General features: G+C 42.5%; 1 protein-coding gene across 13 annotated transcripts in view; it reads right to left on the bottom strand.

Annotated features, from left to right (window-relative positions):
- Positions 1-18,639: 18,639 nt before the first annotated feature.
- Positions 18,640-21,254, bottom strand: part of LOC122790995 (zinc finger protein 618-like) — a 2,638,133-nt gene continuing 2,635,518 nt past the window's right edge. For all 13 annotated transcript variants that reach the window (XM_044058728.1, XM_044058724.1, XM_044058727.1 and 10 more), the window contains one exon: positions 18,640-20,655. In XM_044058728.1, the coding sequence (XP_043914663.1) occupies positions 19,172-20,655 (1,484 nt within the window). In that variant the 3' untranslated portion in view covers positions 18,640-19,171. The remainder of the gene's footprint in view (positions 20,656-21,254) is intronic.

Raw genomic sequence — 21,254 nt, 5'->3', positions numbered from 1 at the left:
CAGTTGTAGGTAATACATGACTCCTAGAGATATGGATCTTCCCATACTTGGGACGGAAGCTTCCGGCAACTGCTATATATTAGCTTATTGGGACAAAAAAGTACTTGGTCCACATCTACATGTCTCTGGTGATCACCATCAATATGGCCAAATCCAAACTGCAACCTAGACAGAATCTTTTTTTCAATGCTGCTGGATTAAGATCGGATATCAACTGTAAAGCTTACCTCACAAAAGAATCTCAGCCTTAGTAGAAGAGGTCACAAGTCTACTCCATCAGGAAAGACAGGAGCCATAATCCTAAACATTCCCTGTTTAATGGCTGCTTCAATTCTAATGATTCTTCTTGCCAGGCTGAATATGAGAATACTGCTATGGATTCAGTGGGGTCAATCCTGTCAACTAGTGCATCACACAGTCAGATTGTCAACAGCCATCAGGAAAAGCCTACAATGGTATACCCAGCCACAAAATTTGGTAACTAGGTCTCCATTTCCGAAAGTAATGGTACCTGCAAATGCATCTTCTCTTCTCGAATAAGATGTTAGAGTTCATGTACTACAAAAGAGTCATCACTGCACATCAACATACTCAAGAAGAGAGCAATCCTCCTAGCACTGCAGGCATTTCAGGACATGCTTCCTCAAGATGTAATTACCATACATTCAGACAACATGACAATGGTGTGGTGTAACAACAAGCAAGGTGGAACCCAATCTTATCCACTATGCAAAGAAGAAAAGGGTGTGCAGAAATGGGCATTGGCCTTACATTGCTCTCTAATACTGCACATACTTGGGACATCCAACATGTTTGCAGACAAATACAGCTTTCTCATGAATGGTCTCTCAGTATCAGAGTGACAATTCAGTACATTCAAGAAATTAGAACAACCTTGTTGTAATCTTTTTGCGACACTCTGCAGCACTAAATGCCCCTGCCCCCCCGTTTTTAAATACATTATTCCTCCAGAGGGACAGTCTCCCAGAAACACATTCTCTTAAGATTGACCCCCTCCTCCCAAGCCTCCTTTACACCAACCCACCACTTCCCTTGATACCAAAATCATCACAGAAAGCCAAAGAGTCCAAGGCCAAACTCGTTCTCTTAGCACTGTTCTGATCTTGGAACACTTGGTTCCCCTTGCTGTGGTGTCATCTAAAGAGACGACGACTCCTTCCACAGAGGTGCACTGTATTAACTCATCTCTCCATAATGCCTCATCCAGATATTCAATCCCTCAGTCTAACTTCTTGGCTTCACCATTATGGCCAGGAACTGTGGACCTAATAATGGCCTTCCACAAGAACAGAATCAAAAAGTTTTACAGAGGCAAATGGAAAAAGTTTTTATATTGGGCCCAGGACAGAAGTGTTTTGCCAATATTGGCAATGGAGTTATAACAAAAGGGATGAGTACTCCTCAATTTAAGTTTATTTAGCAAATATTTCACCTTTTTATGATTTCTTTACAAGCCACTGTCTGGCTGAACACTGATCTTGTAAAGCATTTCTTACATGTATCTTCTAGTACAGACAGCCCTCCTTCATTACATCAGCTCTGGTTTGGGATCTAAACTTCATATTGGAATCCATGATGAGACCCTTTTGAGCCTGCAAGTTCATCAGATAAATTCCTATCATGGAAGACGGCTTATCTCACAGCCATTACTTTGGCAAGACAGATTTAATCAGTGCATGCCTTGTCTTCTCAATACCCTTATACAGTTTTTCCATCAAGATGGGTTTTTTCTGAGAACAAAACCATCCTAATAACCAAAGTCTCTATGCAGACTAATTTGAATCAGTATATTAATTTGCCTGTATTTTTTTCTAAGTACATAAAGAAATGGGAGTACCTACCTGCAACAAAAGGATATACATAGACAATTGTAATTTCATTTGGGGCAGCACAGGGGACTTCAGGAAGGTTGAACAGCTTTTTGTTAACTTTCCAGTGACTACTCTTTGATCAAAAGATTTCCTAGGTTACATTGTTAAAGTGAATTTCTGACTGCATATCCTCCTGCAATAAAAAAGCAGGCAAATATCTCACTGTGCCATCCAAAAGCGCACACGGTCAGGGCTCTGTGTCATGGCCTTTCTATGAAATTTCCTGTTTCAGGATATTACAGCAGTGACTACATGGTATTTTCTACACACATTTGCTAAACATTGCAGCCTTGACTGTATTTATAGAGCAAGAGCTTCCTTTGGAACAATCAGTTTGAAAAAATGTACTCTAGCAGGCCACCCATACTACCTGTGTAATCTGTCCTTCTGTTTGTGTCTGGGCAAGATCTGAGAAATACATACAGTGGATATAAAACGTTTACACACCCCTGTCAAAATGACAGGTTTTTGTGATATAAAAATATGAGACCACAATAAATCATTTCAAAATGTTTCCCTTCTTTAATGTGACCTATAACCTGTACAACTGAATTGAAAAACAAATCTGTTAGGGGGAAAAAATAAAAATAAAAAATGTCTAGTAAGCTGGTTGCATAAGTGGTGCACACCATTAAACTAATACTGTTCTGAAGCACATTTTGATTTAATTACAGCATTCAGTCTTCTTGGGTAGGAGTCTATCAGCATGGCACACATTGACTTGGCAATATTTGCCCACTCTTCCTTGCAAAAGCACTTCAAATCTGTCCAGTTGCGAGGGCATTTCTTGTGCACAGCCCTCTTCAGGTCACACCACAGATTTTCTGTTGGATTTAAGTCTGGGCTCTGGCTGAGCCATTCCAAAACTTTAATTTTCTTCTGGTGAAGCCATTTTTTGTTGATTTGGATGTATGCTTGGGGTCATTGTTGTGTTGAAAGGTGAAATTACTCTTCATCTTCAGCTTTCTAGCAGACTCCTGAAGGTTTTGGGCCAAAAGTGACTGGTATTTGGAACTGTTCATAATTCCTTCCACCTCTTATAAAGCCCCAGTTCTAGCTAAAGAAAAGCAACCCCAAAGCATGATACTGTCACCACCATGCTTCACCGTGGGGATGGTGTTCTTTTGGTGATTAAGTGATGTTTTTGCACCAAAAGTACCTTTTGGAATTGTGGCTAGAAAGTTCAACCTTGGTCTCATCAAACCACAAAACATTTTCCCATATAGGTTTGGGAGACTATGTATTGTTTTGCAAATTTTACCCGGGCCTGGATGTTTTTCTTTGTAAGAAAAGGCTTCCATCTTGCAACCCTACCCCAAAGCCCAGACATATGGAGAATATGGGAGATTGTTGTCACATGTAGTAGACAACCAGTACTTGCCAGAAATTCCTGCAGCTCCTTAAGTGTTGATGTAGGTCTCTTGGCAGCCTCCCTGACCAGTTTTTTTCTCGTCTTTTCATCAATTTTGGAGGGATGTCCAGTTCTTTGCAACATCACTGTTGTCCCATATTTTCTCCACTTTTTGATGACTGTCTTCACTGTGTTTGATGGTATATCCAATGCTGTGGAAATTTTTTTGTACCCTTCTCCTGACTGATACTTTTCAACAATGAGTTCTCTTTGATGCTTTGTAAGCCCTCTGCAAACCATGGCTTTTGCTGTAGCAGGCAACTGAGTAAATGTCAGGTAAATCCTACTATAGCTGAACTTTATTTGGGGTTAATTGGAGTCTCTTGAATTGATGGCAGGTGTGTACCCAAGAAGACTGAATGTTGTAATTAAATCAAAAGGTACTTCAACAAAGTATTAGTTTAACTGTCTGCACACTTATACAACCAGCTTATTGCACTTTATTTTTAAAATTTTTCCCCCAACAGATCTGTTTTTCAATTGAACTGTACAGGTTATAGATCACATTAAAAGTGGAAAAAGTTTTGAAATGATTTATTATGAATTTATTTTTTTATATCACAAAAACTTGGCATTTTAACAGGGGTGTGTAAACTTTTTATATCCACTGTAAGTTATCTGCTTAATAGAATGTGAGATTTCCCTGTTCTCTACCCTGACACAAACAACCTACCCACCATCCTCCTCCAAATTCTTTCTAGAGAGAGTTGTGAGTGATCTTTGAAGGGCAGGTTTATCATAGAACTAGTGATAGTATAATGGGGGCATACTCAATCTTGGAGGGCTCAGCAACAAAGACAGATTATGGTTAAGAAGGACTGAGCTTTTGAGGAGTGTGATGTAGTCAGAAGAGGGTGCCAAATGCACTTCTGCCGCTCCATCTGAACAGAGACCAGAGAAATAATATAGTTGTGTAGACTTGCAATAAATGTAGATGTTTGAGAGTATTCACTGTTGCAGTTCTGCCTATTGGGATTTCCTGCCATGAAAGCCTCAGCCGGCCTGACTACCAGAGAAAAATCTTTCCAGCTCCCAGGCTGGTGGATGCCCTGCCCGACGTCAGTTCATTTGGGTATAAAGGTAGCCAGCCTGCGTCATTAAATATTTTCTTGCCCTCAACTATGAGGAGCCCTAAGAAGACAGGAGGTATCCAATGGATAACCTGACAGAGCAAGGGAGCCCAGGAAGGTTCTCTTGGTTGATGTGTAAACGGACAGAAAGAGCCCTACACAGTAGGCTAAGGGGGCAGGAGGGAGAGGAAAAGAAGACTGCAACAGTTAATGCACTCAGACATCTACATTTATGGTAAGTGTACACAATTGTACTATGTTCTTCGTGTTTCACTGTTTTAGTCCTGACTACTGGGAAGATTCCCAAAGCTTAAAAGGAAAGGTGGAAGGAGCCTAAGGAGAAGAGAGGATGCCCTGCAGGACTGCAGTGGCAAAGCCTGTTCTAGACTCTGAGAAGGAAGCCAAATGATAGTGCTTGGTTAAGGAACAAACTGAATTTTCTAAAATGTCCTTAGTGGGGACACCCTTAATGAAGGCTTCAGAGATTGCTGCTGCCTTGGTGGAGTGTGACCAGATCTTTACATGAGGTACTTTGCCATGAGAGCTGTAACAAAAGGAAATGCAATGGGAAATCTATTAGGAAATAGTTTGTTTAGAGGCTGGCTTGCCTTCTGAGCCAGGGGCAAATGTAATGAGCAGCTGTTCAGTCTTCCTCAAGGTTTTAGTCTTGTCAATAGAAGAGTAGCTGTCTGTGCATATTCAAGGAGTGCAGAATTTTCTCCCCTTTGTTTTGAGGGTTGGGAAAAAGGAAGGGAGATTAATGGGAGAGCGGTGTCATTGACCACCATGGGCATGAAGGAGGGGTTGGTTCTGATAGACACCCTAGCCTTGTAGAAGATATGGAAATATTCCACTGCCATGAAGGCCTGCAACTGAGAAACCCTTCTGGCTGAACTGATCCCAGAAGCAGTGCTGTTTTCCAAGTCAGAAACTTTACGTCAGCAGAAGCTGCCGGCTCAAACGGGGGCAAGGTCAGCTTCTGTATCACAAAGTTAAGGCTCCATGGAAGAGCAGGGTTCCTTCTGGGGGGGGGTCTAATGTGAATTAGTCCCCTAAGAAATTGACTTAAGAGGGGATGGGAGAAGAGAGGAGGGTGAGAAGGCACATCTTTAGAGATGGCAGAAGCATGGATTGTAATGGATCAATGAGATATTCTGTGATTCAGCACCCCAGTCAGGTGTTCCAGGATGCTGGAAATATGTGCTGATTGTGGATCTAGGTGATGATCTTTGCACCAAGTAGAGAACCTTTTCCACTAAGCTGAGTAGGATTTCCTAGTGATAGGCCTTCTAGATTCTTTGAGGATGTCTAGCACTGTTTACTTAGGTTAGTACTGCTTTTGGTTGTTGTGGGATCATCCACGCTGCAAGGCTGAGGTTCTGTAGGTTGGGGTGGACGACTTCTCCTCCATTCTGGATGAGGAGGTCTACCCTCTGAGGTAGTAGCCATGGGGTCTGGTTGGTGAGCTTGAGGAGGAGCAGTTACCAATGCTGTCTCGGCCAGTTTGGAGCTATCGGAATTGCTCTTGGGCCCTCTTCCGTTATTTTAGGAAAACACAAGGTAGAAGGGAAATGCGTAAATGAAGAAGAGCTGAGTCCACTGAAAGGAGAAGGCATCTGTTTTCCAGACTGTCTCCTGTCCGTTCCTTGTAGGTGCATGTTTTCCTCAGATGCGAATAAGTCCACTTGAGGAACTCTCCAAATTTCGGTAAGGGATAGAAAAATTTCTGGATGCAGGTGACACTTGTGAGGGTCCATCACATTTCTGCTCAGATGTTCTGCCAGGGCATTCTGAACTCCTGGGAGGTATTGTGCTATGAGGTGCAAACCCAATGGAATGTGCTGTTTCCCAGATTTGCATTGCTAGATGGCACAGGGTGTAAGAATGCGTCTCTCCCTGTTTGTTTACCACATTACTGCGATATTGTCTGCCTTTATTAGTAGGCCACCTGGTGTCCACATTTCCTTGAAGGCTGTCGGACCCTTTAGTACTGCCATGAGTTCCTTCCAATTGATGTGTCTGTCCTGGGAGTTGAAATCCCACTTTCCCTGGGTTTGGAGGTTCTGGAAGTAAGCCCCCTCCTCCGGCTGTCTCTGAGCTACCTGTAGTGAGGGTTTGACCCTGTGTTAAGAATTTGAAGTGGAGGCCCTGATTCTGGAAGCAAGCCTGCACCCACCACTCTGAGGCAAGAGATGAGGGGAATCTGGGTCGCTAGGGACTGTGAGCTCTAGCACCATACACTCTTGAGATACCACTGCAGCTTCCTCGTGTGTAGCCTGGCAAGGAGAACCATGAGGATACATGAAGCCATATACTCCAGAGCTTGTGGAAATTCCTTTGCTGAGATTCAATCCCTCAGCTGTATCCTGTTGAAGTAATCCGAAAGAAAATAGACTTTCTCTGGAAGGAGGAATGCCTTTTGCAGAGAGGAGTCCAGAAGGGTCCCCAGGAAAACAATCTTTTGGGCTGGTGAGGTGTTGGATTTCTGGAAGTTCAGTAAAAACCCCAGGGAAGAAAAAAGGTCCTAGGTGAATCTGAGGTCCTTGAGTTTTGTCTGATCTGTGGACTGTGTGAGATAGTCTAGGTACAGACAGATTTGGATCACCTGTTCCTGCCAAAGGCTACTGCTGGTGCCAGACACTTTGTGAACAATCTTGGTGCAGGAGATAAGCCAAAGGGCAGTGTAGCAAATTGATGGTGATTGGATCCTTCCTTGAAGCGTAGACATCTTATGTGGGACTCCTGAATAGGAATGTGCAGGTAAGCGTCTTTTAGGTCTAGAGAGACCATGAAGGCCTGGGGGATATCAGGGGTAGTACTTTCTGAAGTGTTAATATTTTGAACTTTGGGACTAGGAGGAACCGATTGAGCTTAGATAGATCCACAATGGAGTGCCAAGAAACTTCCTTTCTGAGGTCCATAGAGTAGCTGGGATTTTCTGAGTAGGGTAGTGGTAGCATTTTCATTTCCCAGTAGAATAATGGGGTTAATGAGGATGCTTTATGAAGGCTCAGAGGCAAAAATTAAGGTGGGAGGGTGCCTCTCTGACAAGTTGGGTTTGAACAGAGGAACAAGGCAGTGTGTCTTTTCCTCTTTATTTGCTTTACATTTAAAGCCATTAGTAAAGAAAATAAAGGTTGGTAATCACGAAAAGTTAGCTTTATTTGCAGATGCTATGATTTTATACTTGATAAATCCAGAAAAAAATGTGTTGTGGAATACTTTCAGCGAGGTTCATATATTTTCAGTATATAAAATAAATGAAGATAAAATGAAGGCCATAACAGTAAACTATGTACCAACATGAGTGGATAGCGTTGCTACCTCACAGCAAGAAGTTCTCTGGTTTGATTCTTAGCTGGGGTGCCTTCTGTGTGGAGTCTGCATATCCTCCCTTGCATTCGCGTGGGTTTCCTCAGAGTACTCCAGTTTCCATCCACATTCCAAAGATGTGCACCTGGAACGTTTTTCCTCAGGCAACCACTGAAAATGGGCTCTGTCCCACTTGACCTTCCCAGTTAACAAATGTTAAATAAATGTTAACTAATGAACAAATGTTAAATAAGTAAACATGAAGTGGTTCAGTAATACCCATGTTTATGGGGACATAAGATGAAATATTTAGGTGTATGGATTAAAAAAGATTCTATTACAGTATATAAAGTTATGTAGGAAGAGAGATTAAACAGAACAGGATACAAAAACTGAGTAACTGGAAGATACAAACAATGAAAATGTATCCAAGTATGTTACCTCTATATAGGTCAGGCACATTTTTTTTTACCAACCAGAGGAAAAATTGTAGACCACAACAGGTGGGGGATAAGAGTGAAGTGGGATAAGTTGATTCTCCCCATAGAACAAGGTGGTTTAGGATTGCTTGATTTAAAGGGATACTTTACAGCTACACAATTAGGGCTCATACATAAGCAGAAGTTTACAAGTCAAAGTGGAAAGGGAAGATTAAGAAACTCGGGGGAGACCTGGTTATTTGGAAGCAAATAACTAAATAGGGAAAGATAGTGTAGGATGAGACTAAGCAGAATTGGACTGCAGGTTAGTGACTAACAATGCCAACAAAAAAACATCTCTGGTCATGTTTTTAGATTAGTCTAGAACAGAAGATGCCATTAAAAAGGGATAGTCAGTGTGGCATATAAAATACATCATGATAACTATAAGAATCAGTGGAGTTAAAAAAAATATAGGGAAGATAAGACTGGAAAGGCAATACACAAAGGACAATGGAAAGACATCCTTGCAACTCCAATGTATGCAACAGGTCTGGAAGATTCAGGATTCTTGTTTGGAAGGGTTTGCTTGAGTATTTTTATACTTAAGGCAGACTTCAGTAATTTTTCCTTGGATAGACAGCATCTGCTGGAGATGAGAGATTAGAGGCACATGGTTGTTTTAGGAATGCAACAAGTTGGCAGATTTTAAAAATGTCCTACAAAACACTTTGAAATGTTGGGCAAGCAAATGGTGGCAACTAATGTGATTATTTTTCTGAACCTGACTATAGGGTCTGACTACTTCAGACGTAGTTAGGCCTTATTTTAATATTATTGGTTGAAAAAAACAGGTACTAGGAAATCCAAATCTAAACCCAATATCTGAAGTATTGAATATTGTAAAGGAGATAAAAGAATTGGAAGTGCAGTCCTTAGAAAATGGAAGGTGCAAATTACATACAAATAAATGGAATTTGTGGGAACAATGCACACAGAATAGTGCTCAGGATGACAGAATAGAGTAATTTATGTAATGTTACTTATGTAATGTTACTTGTGTAATGTTGGAGTGAATGAAAAATGTTAAAATGTATACCGTAAGAAAATGAAACATTAATATTGTTTGTTTCCTTTTCTATTACTGTGAAAGTACTTATGACACTTCTTTAGTGTCCTGTTTAATAAAGATGTTCAAATCAGCCATGGTGGCAGATTCAAAAGGTCAGTCAAGTGCTCTAAAACAAAACAAACATCCCAAGAAGGTGCTGATTTTTTTTAGCAGGAAATCAAAAAAGTCCCTTTCAAAAATATTTTAAAAACTTTAAAGGAAGCAAAGGACAACAAATTTGCAATTTGAAATGGCTTTTAGGTTATCTTTAACTGAGCAGTAGCTTAAGTCCAGAGTCAACAATTTGGGATGAATATTTCAGAATACTTAGTATCGGGGTTGTGAAATGGTCTAAGAACCCTGATATAACTCTGAAGGGAAAAAGTCACAATGTATTTTTACCTTGTGTTAGATCTCTGAAAAAGAACATTCATTTCATAAGCAGAGCTCTACACATTACCAGAAGTAATGAAAGCATGCAACTGTAGGGAGTGAAGTAGTGAGTGAGACAGGAAACTCCTGGCAGGTCGGTCTGAGGTGGATAAGCTGGTCTAGAGGTTGAGACCATAGCAGAGGTAAATCAGATATGTTGGGGGTCAAAAGGGAACTACAAGAATGACTAGCCTTGTGCAGCTTGTTTAAAAATAAATAATAATATCTGAATAAAAGGAAATGGGAGTAGAGTAGAGGAGACCTGAGGGCCACTTCTAGAAGAGGGATGTACTCCTAAAGGAAGAATAAGGGAAAATAAGTTGCTTCATTTAGTATTGCCTGGTGATGCAAAATAGTCAAAGCATGGTTTATCCCAGCAGTGGAGCAATCTCTGATATTGCTAAACTTGAGGATCCACTCATCAGGTATTAGCAGGTAATGGCTAAGCCAGTCCACCAAGGAATTAGTTTCACCTGGAAAAGGCCCATTCAAACTCTTCTGGCCTCCTAATAAAAGGAAAAGTAAATGTGCTCTTCTCCCAATTCAGATGCAATACTACAGGCATGTCGCCTGTGTAGACAGCAAGAAGTCCCACCAGTGTGGACACTGGCTAAGTTTTGGTGGTTTCATTTTTATACCGAAAGACTTGAAAAGTGACAGAAGATAATCCATTGAGTCTACAAGACTGCTCACCATAAAAGCTGCAAACAGCTGCCTGTCCAGCTATAGAAATATCTTGGTTTCCTGCATTTGTATTTTGTGATTTCCAAGAGGGCTAACGTGAGGCCAAATGGTGATGTCCAACACTGAAAATAACAAGCTTATGGGCTGAAGCAAAGGAATCTCCTTGACTCTTTGCTAGTTTTATATGTAGACAGTGTCTAGGAGGTCCCAAAGAGCACAACCAGTTGACTTTAAATAAACAAGAGGCATACTTACTACACCAAGAGCATGCAAAATGGCTCTTATGGAGCATACTGATTTATGCTTTTAAGTCCAGAAAAAATCTGGAGTCCTTTGTTTTGCTGGGTACTAAAAAGACCCCCCCCCCCCAAGTGATAGCCTAGCTCATGCTGGTCTGGTGGGATCTCCTGAATTGCAGTTTTCCCCATGTAGAGTGTGCAGCTTTCTTAAAGGGTAAGATGTCAAGAAGTGGAAGACACTATGGTTCAGAAGGGATAACGTGGAGATAGTGTAACTTCTGGAAATGCAATCCTCACCTACTTATTCTGTATGATGACCAACCATAAGACAAATGAAGGAACAGATGAGACCCCCCCCAACTGCTTCTACAGGAGAATATTCAGGCAGGGGTCCCAGGGAGTTGACTGCAGGCACCCATGGTATTCCTGATTATTCTATTTACTGATTATGACCACCCTTGTCAACCACTGAAGATGCCACGTTTGTGACTTGTGTACACGTACCATAAATGTAGATATTCGAGTGTATTCACTGCTGCCGTCATCACATTTGGGTTATCCTGCCAGGGGTAGCCCTCAGTCGGCCCAAATACCAGAGGCATAGTATTTTTGCGTCAGTTGTTGTCGCTCCAGGACTGACATCAGGTCATCAGTGGTATAAAATCAGGCAGCCGACGCCATTACATCAGTTTTTCTTGCCCTGTCAGGAGCCCCCCACATAGGGAGCTAGGTTATGGTGGAAGAACACCACCAGTAGAAAGTAAATACCAAAAAATCCCTGTAAGGAGAGAGGAAGAGAGAGAGAGAGAGAGGCCAGGGGAATGGAGGGAGGGAAACCAGGACTGCAACAGTGAATACACTTTAGCATCTACATTTATGTTAAGTGTACTATGTTCTTAGTGTTTCACTGTTGCAGTCATCACATTTAGGTTGATTCCCAAAGCTGAAGAAAAGGGTGGAGGCAGTCAAGAAGATTGTGGGCTGTCTAGGATGCCCTACAAGACTGTGGTGGCAAAGCCTGCCCTGTATTTGGAGAAGATAGGCAGGTGTTAATGCTTGGTGAAGGTATGAACAGATGTTCATGTTGCAGCCTCCAGGATGTCCCTGGTGGGGACCCCGCTGAGAAAGGCTGCAGAGGTGGAGGGTGCTCTGGTGGAATGTGTCCTGACCCCCCTTTGGGGGTGGTTTCCCATGCTGTCTGTAGCAGAAATGGATGCAGTGTGCTATCCATTTGGAGACTGTTAGGATATGGCCTTGCCCTCTGCTCCTGCTGCGAAGCTGACTAGCAATTGATCAGTTTTTCTGAAAGATTTAGTCCTGTACAGATAGAATCTGAGCTGTCTGTGCACATCCAGAGAGTGCAGAATTTCCCCCTTGTTTTGTGTGTTAGGGAAAAAGGTTGGCAAATGTATGGCTTGGTTGAGAGCCATACTGGACACCACTTTAGGCATGAAAGAATGGGTTTAGTCCTGAGTGAGATTCTGGCAGCATGGAAAATAATGAAGGGCTCTACAGCCATGAGTGCCTGTAGCTCTGATACTGTTCTAGCTGAAGTGATGGCCAGAAGCAAGGCTGTTTTCCAAGAGAGAAATTTTAACTCTGCTGAAGCTGCAGGTTCAAAGGGGGGTAAGGTGAGCTTTACCAACACAAAGTTAAAGTCCCAAGCTGGGGTAGGAGCTCTTCTGGGTGGCCTTAAGTTGTTAGCCCCTCTTAGGAACTGTTTGATGAGAGGGTGTGAGAAGAGAGGAGGCTCTGTGCTGTAATGAGCAGAGATGGCTGAGGCATGAATTTTAATAGAAGAGAAGGAAATACCCATGTGTAGTTGGTCTGCCAGGTAATCCAAGATGAGAGGTAGGGAGGGCTGTGCCGTTCTGGCTCCCTTAGCCTGGATCCAGGTGCAAAACCTTTTCCACTTGCCAGCATAGGATTTTCTAGTGCTGGGGTGTCTAGCCTTACGTATAACATCTAGGACTTGTTTACTTAGGCTGGCAGCTTGAGTGGTGGTCAAGGAATAAGCCAGGCTGCCAGGTTGAGGGTCTGCAATTGGGGATGCATGAATTATCCATTCCCCTGGGTTAGGAGTGTAAGGATCTGAGGTAGGTGCCAAGGTGGCAGGAGTGACAGGCTGTGCAGCACTGGGTACCAGTGCTGGCATGGGCAGTCTGCGGCAATCAGGATTGCCCTCGGTTTTCCCTCTCTTATTTTAAGCAGTACCCTTGATTATGAGTGGTAGAGGGGGAAATCCTTAGACCGAGAGGTTTACCCACTGGAAGGATAAAGCATCCACTTTCCAGGCCTTGCTGTGAGTTTCCCCGGTGCAGAATTTTATGAGCTGATGATTGGAGTGGGAGGCAAAGAGGTTGACCTTCGGGGTGCCCCATTTCTGGGTTACAAGGGTGAAAGTTCTGTGGTCTAGCTGCCACTTGTGTTGGTCTTGCAGGTTTCTTCTTGTCTGCCAGAGAGTTGAGAGAGCCTGGAGGAATTGTGCTAGCAGCTGTAGCTGCATGGCTGAGGCTGTGTGCCAAACTGTCATGGCAAGCCTGCAGAGAGGATAAGAATGAGTCCCTCCCTGCTTGTTGATATACCACATCACTGTGGTGTTGTCGGTTTTGATCATTAGAGGCCCTGGGGAGAGTAGGGGTCTGAAGGCTGTTAGGGTGTGCTGGACAGCTAACATCTCTTATTGGTTGATGTGCAGATGCATTTGATTTGGGCTCCAGTGGCCCTGAATGCACCTGCCGTCCAGGTATTACACCCCAGGCATCGTCTGATGTGTCTGTGGTGAGGGTCTGGGGGGCGTGGGGTTGTGAGAAGTCCCTTGTTATGGTTGCAAGCTGCTGCCCACCAAAGAAAATATTTCCTTAGACGAGGTATCATTAGTATGAGAGTTTCCTGGTTTTGAGAGTATTGACACCAAAGGCTTTTTAGGTACCATTGTAGTTTCCTCATATGCAGTCTGGCATATGGAATGAATAGGATACAGGAAGCCATGAACCCTAGAACTTGCAGGATTTTCCTTGTGGTTAACTGGGTTCTGGTGGCTAGATGAGAGAAATAGCCTGTCAGGTAGGCTTGTTTTTCTTGAGTAAGGAATGCCATCTGGGATGCTGTGTCCAGGCTTGCACCCAGGAATATGATTTTTTTGTGTGAAGACTAATTTTGATTTCTTTTCGTTGATTGTATACCCCAAAGAGGTCAGTAGGTCCTTTACAAAAGTCAGGTGCTGTAACAGCTTTTCCTGTCTCCCTGAATCAGGCAATTGTCTAAGTATGGGTAAATTTGAATATTTCTTTGTCTGCAAAAAGCAATGGCAAGAGCCAGGCATTTTTTGAAAACTCTGGGAGCAGTGGATAAGCCAAAGGGAAGCACAGAGAACTGAAAGTGCATAGTTCCTGCCCTGAAATTTAGGTATTTCCTGCATGATTCCCTGATTGGGATGTGTAGGTAGGCCTCTTGCAGGTATAGGGTGGCTAACCAAGCATCCTTGGAAAGCATTGATAGAAGCTGCTGGAGGGTGAGCATTTTGAATTTTGGTATCACCAGAAAGGTGCCGAGGATGGGGCACCATGTGCCCTTGTTTCTGGATATCAGGAAGAGTCTGGAGTAGAAACCTTGGCCTATCTGTTCTGCAGGAACATGCTGTATTGCCCTCATGGAGAGCAGGGAAAGGACTTGCTTTTTGGCCTCTGCCCACTGGTATGGAGGAAGATCTGGGAACCGTTTTGGGGTTGGAGGAGTGTGGAAATAAAATTTGTATCCCTGGGACACTATGTTGAGGACCCATCGGCCGTTGGTAATAGTGGCCCAGTTGCTTGCCTGGAAGGAGAGTTTTTCTCCTAGGGGCACAAGCAGGTTGGCAGGGGTAAGGGGTGGAGCTGTAAAGTCATTGTGAGTTCTTACCATAAGGGGGTGGGGGTTTGCACTCCCTGTTTTTGAAGAGGAGGAACTCCGCTGCTTAGATCTCTGCATTCCCCGGGGCTACTGTCGGGGGAGTCTGCTTCCCCTGGGTCTGGGCTGAGCTGGCGGGGACAACGCCTACTGGACCTCGGAGGCTGGACCTGTAAGAAGTCTGTCTGCATCGATTTAGCTTTTTCTTCCATCTTTTTTAAGACCTTTTCTGCCTTGGTGTCAAATAAGTTGTCTCTGTTCGGTGGTGCGTCTCATAATTTGGATTTGACATGGTCTGACAAGGTTTGTTCCTTAAGCCAAGCATGCCTTCTAAGGACAGAACCTGTAACTCCTGCCCTGCAAGAAGTTTCTAGGGTGTCAAGCCACATTGCAAGGTATGCTTAGTTACTTGACATTACAGAATGCATTAGCTCTTGTATTTCTTTATTTTCTGCACAAGCAGGAAAGGAAGATATTTTTGTTTGAGGAGTTCCACGGAATGCTGCTGATATTTCAGCATGTGGAACTGACAATTTAATGCTCTAATAGCAAGAGTATCAGCGGTGTATACTTTTTTACTCCATCTGTCTAAAGCTCGGGAATCCCTATCTGAGGGGGTGGGATTCTTAGCTGAAGTTGCTTTTATTCCTTTAGGTCCTTGAGAGATGACTTCTGGGTCAGCAGTAGGATTTTTGAAAAGAAATTTGAGAGTCAAGGACTCCGTAATACCTGTCAGGTTTCGTGGGAGCAGGAGGAAGGGTGTCAGGAGTCAAACTGGATTCCATAAAAACATCATCCACAACATCCAGGACAGGAGGAATGGCCAAAGGTCGGTGCTGTGGTAAATCTAAGAATTCCCTGAGTCACTTTTTTGACTGAGGATAGTCTTGACATTCCCATTGGAAATGCTCCTTTAAAGTATGAAGGGTTTCCCCAAATGAAAAATCATCGGGTAGAGAGGCAGAAGGAATATATTCCTCTGCATCAGAAGCCTCAAGCAGAGAGGGGTTGCATATCTTCATATTCAGATGCATCAGAGTCATCGGACTCCTGTTCAGATAAAACTATTGGGGACAATTAGGGGTAGCCCGGTTTCCCCTAATAAACATCATAAGGTCTTCCGCCATTTTAAGCATTTGAGATTGAGGCAAGGAAGCAGGTGCCTGAGCTTGGGTCATCATTTTTTTTTTGGGTGTAGTTCGTACCCTGGGCCTTAGAAACTCGGCAGTTTTACTAAGAACTGAAGATGCCAAAGAAGTCTGTCTGTGTCGAGTATCGGTAGCGCAAAGTATTTCCTTGGAAGCCGGTGCCTACTCACTGGCTTCGGATCCATCCAAGATAGTGACATCTGCAGGATCCTTAGTCGAAGAAGAGTTTCATGGCATACCGGACTCCAAAAGAGTCTCAGTAACAGCCTGCAAATCCACAGTAGCGGGCATCAGGGGCTGCGACAGCACCTCACTGAGGACAAGAGAACTGACAGCTAGCGTAGCGTCGTTGGCGGTTTTGGACCTGTGCAGTCTGTCTCTGTCTTTATCCTTGCGTTTTTCTGGAAGATCGGTATGAAAGGATTGAGAGCGAAAATATCTAGCTACATTAAGGGCCCGATGACATAGTTCTGGTGTTGAACAAAGCACACAAGTGAGAGTGGGGGACGTCGTGGTCTGAGCCTAAACAGGTGACGCAGGAAGAATGGAAGTCTTGGTGTGGTATTTGCTTTCCACAAATGAGACAATTGTTAACTTTTTCTGACATCGGTTAAAGCAAGAAAAAAGGATCCCCGACGAAATACATAGCTTTAGAAGACTTCACCTTCAATTCGGAAATGAAAACTCAGGTAGCGGCCAACTGGCACTCGTGCGAAATGCTTCTGCGTCGGGCTTCTCGGCAAGAAAGACTGGTGTAATGGCGTCGGCTGCTTGATTTTATACCACTGATGACCTGATGTTAGTCCTGGAGTGATAGCAACTGTCGCAGAAATACTACGCCTGTGGTATTCGGACTGATTGAGTGCTACCCCTGGCAGGATAACCCAAATGTGATGACTACAACAGTGAAACATGAAGAACATCCTCTGTTGTCAACTTACTTTTGGCTGCACTGGAGTATTTAATATGGACTTTGCTGCATGCTGGAAAACTTGTTGTCAACCCTGAATCTTGACACCAATAGCAGTGAGGGATCTTAACCTCCTATTCTTGCAGTTTAGCCTTTTCAGCTTGATCAAATCCAAGTTCCATCTTAAAAGAGGGCATTGATAAAATTGGCCTTTTAATCATTCACAAAATCTGTTCGGCAAATACAGGCAATGGTGTATAACTGCAAAGACAGTGACTGCCACCCTAAATGAACCAGCCTTAGCATTGTTTACCCAAGTGCATGTTCAGATTTGATATAAAGCACAGGGCTGGCTTCTTGAACTTAAGTCTTATAGTTCATGTCTGGTAACTTATCTGAGTTTTGGAAGTCTTTCTTTATCTCAGGTACCTTTGGAAGTACAGCAGTCTTGTCATAGACTTTAGGTGGAGATTGCACAAATCTGTTTCCCTTGCCTGTCCAACACAAGAAGGTTGGTGGATGGTCAGCTGAAAGGAGTAGACATTTTCTTTAAAACAGCCACTGCACTGACTCATTTGGGGGCACTAGCCAAATCTGGTCAGAGGACATTGTATGGTCTCTTCAGAATGACAGCAATCATGGTGGGGTTCTTCCAAGTTGACTATGTCACCAGCTGAACCAACTTGTCAACTTGGGGGGAAGCACCCAAGAGAAGAACCTACCTGGGAGACTGTAAGGCCCTCCTCTAAGATGTGTTCAGGTGAATTTCGGGATTTCAGGGGTCCATACTGCCTTAACCTCTAATCATCTCAAGGAGCTCTCTAAATGTAGGATCATCTAGAGGGGATGGGGTGAGTCAGTCTCCTCCTCCTCCATATCGGGGGGGGGGGGTGGATAGGCTCAGCAGATGGGTCGAGGTGCTTCCCCTTCCAGTGTGCATTCCAGCTAGGTCTCGAAGGACAAGACTATGCTCTTCCAGATGTAGTAAAACCCTGAGAAGACCTCAAGATGTCTAAAGACCAACAATGCAGAAAGAGTAGTTTGCGTGGTAGTAGCCAGGTGAAGGTCCATGTTGTGAGCAGTGCATTCAGCAAAGCTTGCATTATAGCAACCAAAAACAGGACTAAAAAGGATGAGCCAGATTTTCGTTATGAATAATGACACTGCAGGCTGCATACAGATAAACTTTCATGACATGAAGGATCGTATGTGAGGTAGTCAGATAATGGTACTGAGTCAGCGGGAAGACCCCAATTCTCTTCACAGTTCTAATGTGATCAAAGTGTGGGGAAAAAGTTTTTAAGGCTGTGCAATATGGATCTCGGTCATGTGACAGTACATCAGACAAAGTAATTGCATCCTTCACTCCTGAAAATAATTTTGTGCCAGTGACAGTCACATGATATAAGTCTGGCATTAAAAAAAAAGGATGAGGCAACATGTTTGGTGACTGACTGAATGATACAGTCAGCTATCTCTGAGAAAGAAAGGATATAGAAAATAAAATGTATGAAGGCCTACCTACACAGATTAAGTAACCAGCTGACCATTTGGAGCACCTCAGAAAATGCTACTATGGAATCCTGGTGGCTCAAGTCCAAAGCTGTGACTTGAACACAATAACTCTTGTGAAGACATATAAAAATAATATGCATAATTATAATTTTCCGAAACAGTAAGTCATTCTACTTCATAGTGGCCTACCAGAGTTTCAAAATATACTGTGTTCCCAATGTTTGACGTAAAGCTGAAACAATGAGCATTGCACTACAACAAAGTTTCTGTTCACACGACTACTTTTGCACTAGCACCATCCAACCTGCTTTCATTTCTCAAACTTAACTATCCAGCCTAGCCACCACCCTTCTCCCTCCATTAAAAACTGGCAGAGAGAACCTATGTTGTAGAGTCAACAAACACTGCCCTAACACTTTAAAGTCAGAAGGGACACACATTCCATTAACACTCGGATAGCCCCATTCTGATGGCATTCTACTTCTGTACAGGGTGTGACAGACTAATAGTACTGGCCACAAGAACATTTTACATGGCAAATCGTAAGACTCTAAACTTAAATGCAAATAACTTACAGTGACTTAAATCATAAAAGTGAAAGACATTAATTTTCATTCATTAATGCAGCAATTTATTTCTAAAAACAAACTAAAATATAACTCTGCTAGCTAAAACTTTGTTAATCCAACAAAGCAAGGAGTGGAGACACTATTTTGCAATACTTGAATTTTAACAGTCTAAACTACAGGACAGAAAAGATTGTGTTTCTAACAGCAGCTGCCACTTCTATACATAAGCTTATGTACAGTACATATGTGGCTTTAAGTCCTAGCATTATGCTTCAACATTTTACAGTCAAAACCTTTCATGTCCAATGGTCCACATTAAGACAGAAATTTCAAGTTAGATGAGCTGTTCTGAAGCTCTGTTACTGTTGAGCGATCTCATTTTTTTTTCTTCAACATTATCAGTAAAAATGTATTGGACAATAACCTGTGAAATGTTACCTGCCTCTTACTTTCATTTGCCTTTTAAAAGAAAGGCTTTAACGTAGAAGACAACCACAGTGTTTTGAACTTGTCTCACCATCTTAGAACAATACTTATCCAGACTGATTAAGACCAGCCTGGACAGTTCAATTTATGGCATATTTGATTTCAAGAAAATAAGTTTATTCATCTCTTCTGGGGAGAGTTGTTTCTTTCTTTTCATTAAAAGTGTCTGCTCACACATTGAGACATATTCACTTCTGGCACCTACTGCTGGCACAGCTAGAAGCCAGAAGGCCAGCTTGGCCAATTTAGTATGCTTCTGAGTAACAGAAGACCAGTACTGAAACAGATCTGGTGTTGCTTGGAAGAGTGGTTCTTGTAAATACTCATATACTTCATTTTTTCCAAACCTATCATCTCCCTGAGCTTTGCTTTCACTTCTGATTTTTTTAGTGGTAGGCTCAAACTCCCCTTCATCAGCACTGGATTCCCTGATTTCAGCTATTAGTTCACATACTTTACTGATGATTTCTTCATGTTGATAAGGTGGTACTGGTCTTAATTTCTGCTGAGGATCTAGAACCATAGCAACTTTATGAGCAACTTCTACTTTGAAATTTTCCTTCAGAGCCTCAAGGAAGAGATGACACAGTTTACTGACTGTGCCAATATCATTTGCTTTTGAAGTAAAAAGTTTTTCCAGCTTAACATATGTAGGAAGTACAAGCTGCAAGGTTGGCTTACTTTCACTGCTCAGTTCTATTACAGCTTGCTTAACTGGAGCTAAAATAGAAGACAGATTATTGAGTAAATGTTTATTTAAGTTCTGAATGTGGTTCATTTTCTTTACTCTGTTGTAGAATTCACAAATGTGCTCATACTTTTCATGAACAAGAAGCAATGAGTCTGTAATAGAATTCCAACATGGTGGGGGAGTCATTTCCTCCATGGAACCACAAGTCTCTTTTGAAAGGCCAGATGAAGCTGCAAGATCATCACAGACATTTAGCAGTTCTATAACATCATGCATATTACGGGCCTGCAATGTTCGCTTATTCAGTACATTATGCACCACAGAGTTCAGTGCACAAGCCGAACACTGTAAGCACATTCCAGCTTTTGAAAATGATGAAGGGCTGACTCTGGTGTCTGTAACATACACCATTTTTATTTCAGACATCACAAACTCAGAAAGGACATTTTGTACCCAGTGATGAATATATTCCCCATTTTCTCTCACATCCAAGTCTTTGATTCCTAGAAGATATCTTCTTATTTTATTCCCTTCTACTTGGTGAGCAGTTAAGATACAACATGAATCTGTTCCAATAGAATGGGAGTGACATGTAACACCTATACCAAAACAAGCACTGCTACCAAGTGCACAGGTCACTTTTACTTTCACTTGGTTGTACATCCTAGGCAAATGTTTTAGAGCTAATGTGTTAAAGTTGCCAAGAGTATCACTAATAGAAAATGCACCATAACGAGATCCAGTGTCTACTAGCGTTTGAGCTAGTTTTATAAATTCTTTGCCATTCAGTACACTTAAAGATCCAAGATCAGCACACATCACCCTTAGTAGTTTACCAGCAATATACTGACGCTCCTTCTCAGGTAGACTATTGTATGCTGTGAAAGAAGGAATAAAAAAAAGTAAATTATCTATTTTCAGTGTAAGCGTATTTAAAGGCATTTGAAATGTTACTTAGACAAATTGGGCAAATTAAAATAGAAAAATCTTAACAAATGCTGCTAAAAAGTGTTCTACAAAAGTTATGCCAGATAAGCTATCTAACAGAGAAGTCTGTCTACACACTGAGAAACAGGACTTGGTGATCCCAGTCTAACAAGTCCATCAGTCATTTTGCATTCATTAATGGAGATACAACCAAGCTTCTTCTACCTAACTTTGTGCACATACTGGATGAGAATGTAAACAAATCATGAAACTGTAATTTATAGTCTTTCTTCCTCTTGAGTAGTAGACTCCGGATACCAAGCCAAGTGGTGATGTACTGCTCTTCCATCTTGCATCCTGGATACATAAGATGTCCAGCCTCCTCCTTACTATCATGTCATCTACTTCCAAGCTGAATCCTGCCAGGGAACCTACAATGAGTATAGCAATCCTTAGTTCATGTTTGGCAGGTTGACTGTTTCAAGTCCAACTTTTGCACCACAGAACTATTCCAGGTAACCCAGGCTTGACAACCGGACACTGGCTGACC

The sequence above is a fragment of the Protopterus annectens genome, chromosome 16.part0 (assembly GCF_019279795.1).
Source record: "Protopterus annectens isolate FY-2018-M chromosome 16.part0, PAN1.0, whole genome shotgun sequence".
NCBI lineage: Eukaryota > Metazoa > Chordata > Ceratodontiformes > Protopteridae > Protopterus > Protopterus annectens.
The sequence above is the reverse complement of the archived record's forward strand: the minus strand, read 5'-3'. Positions and strand labels throughout refer to the sequence as shown.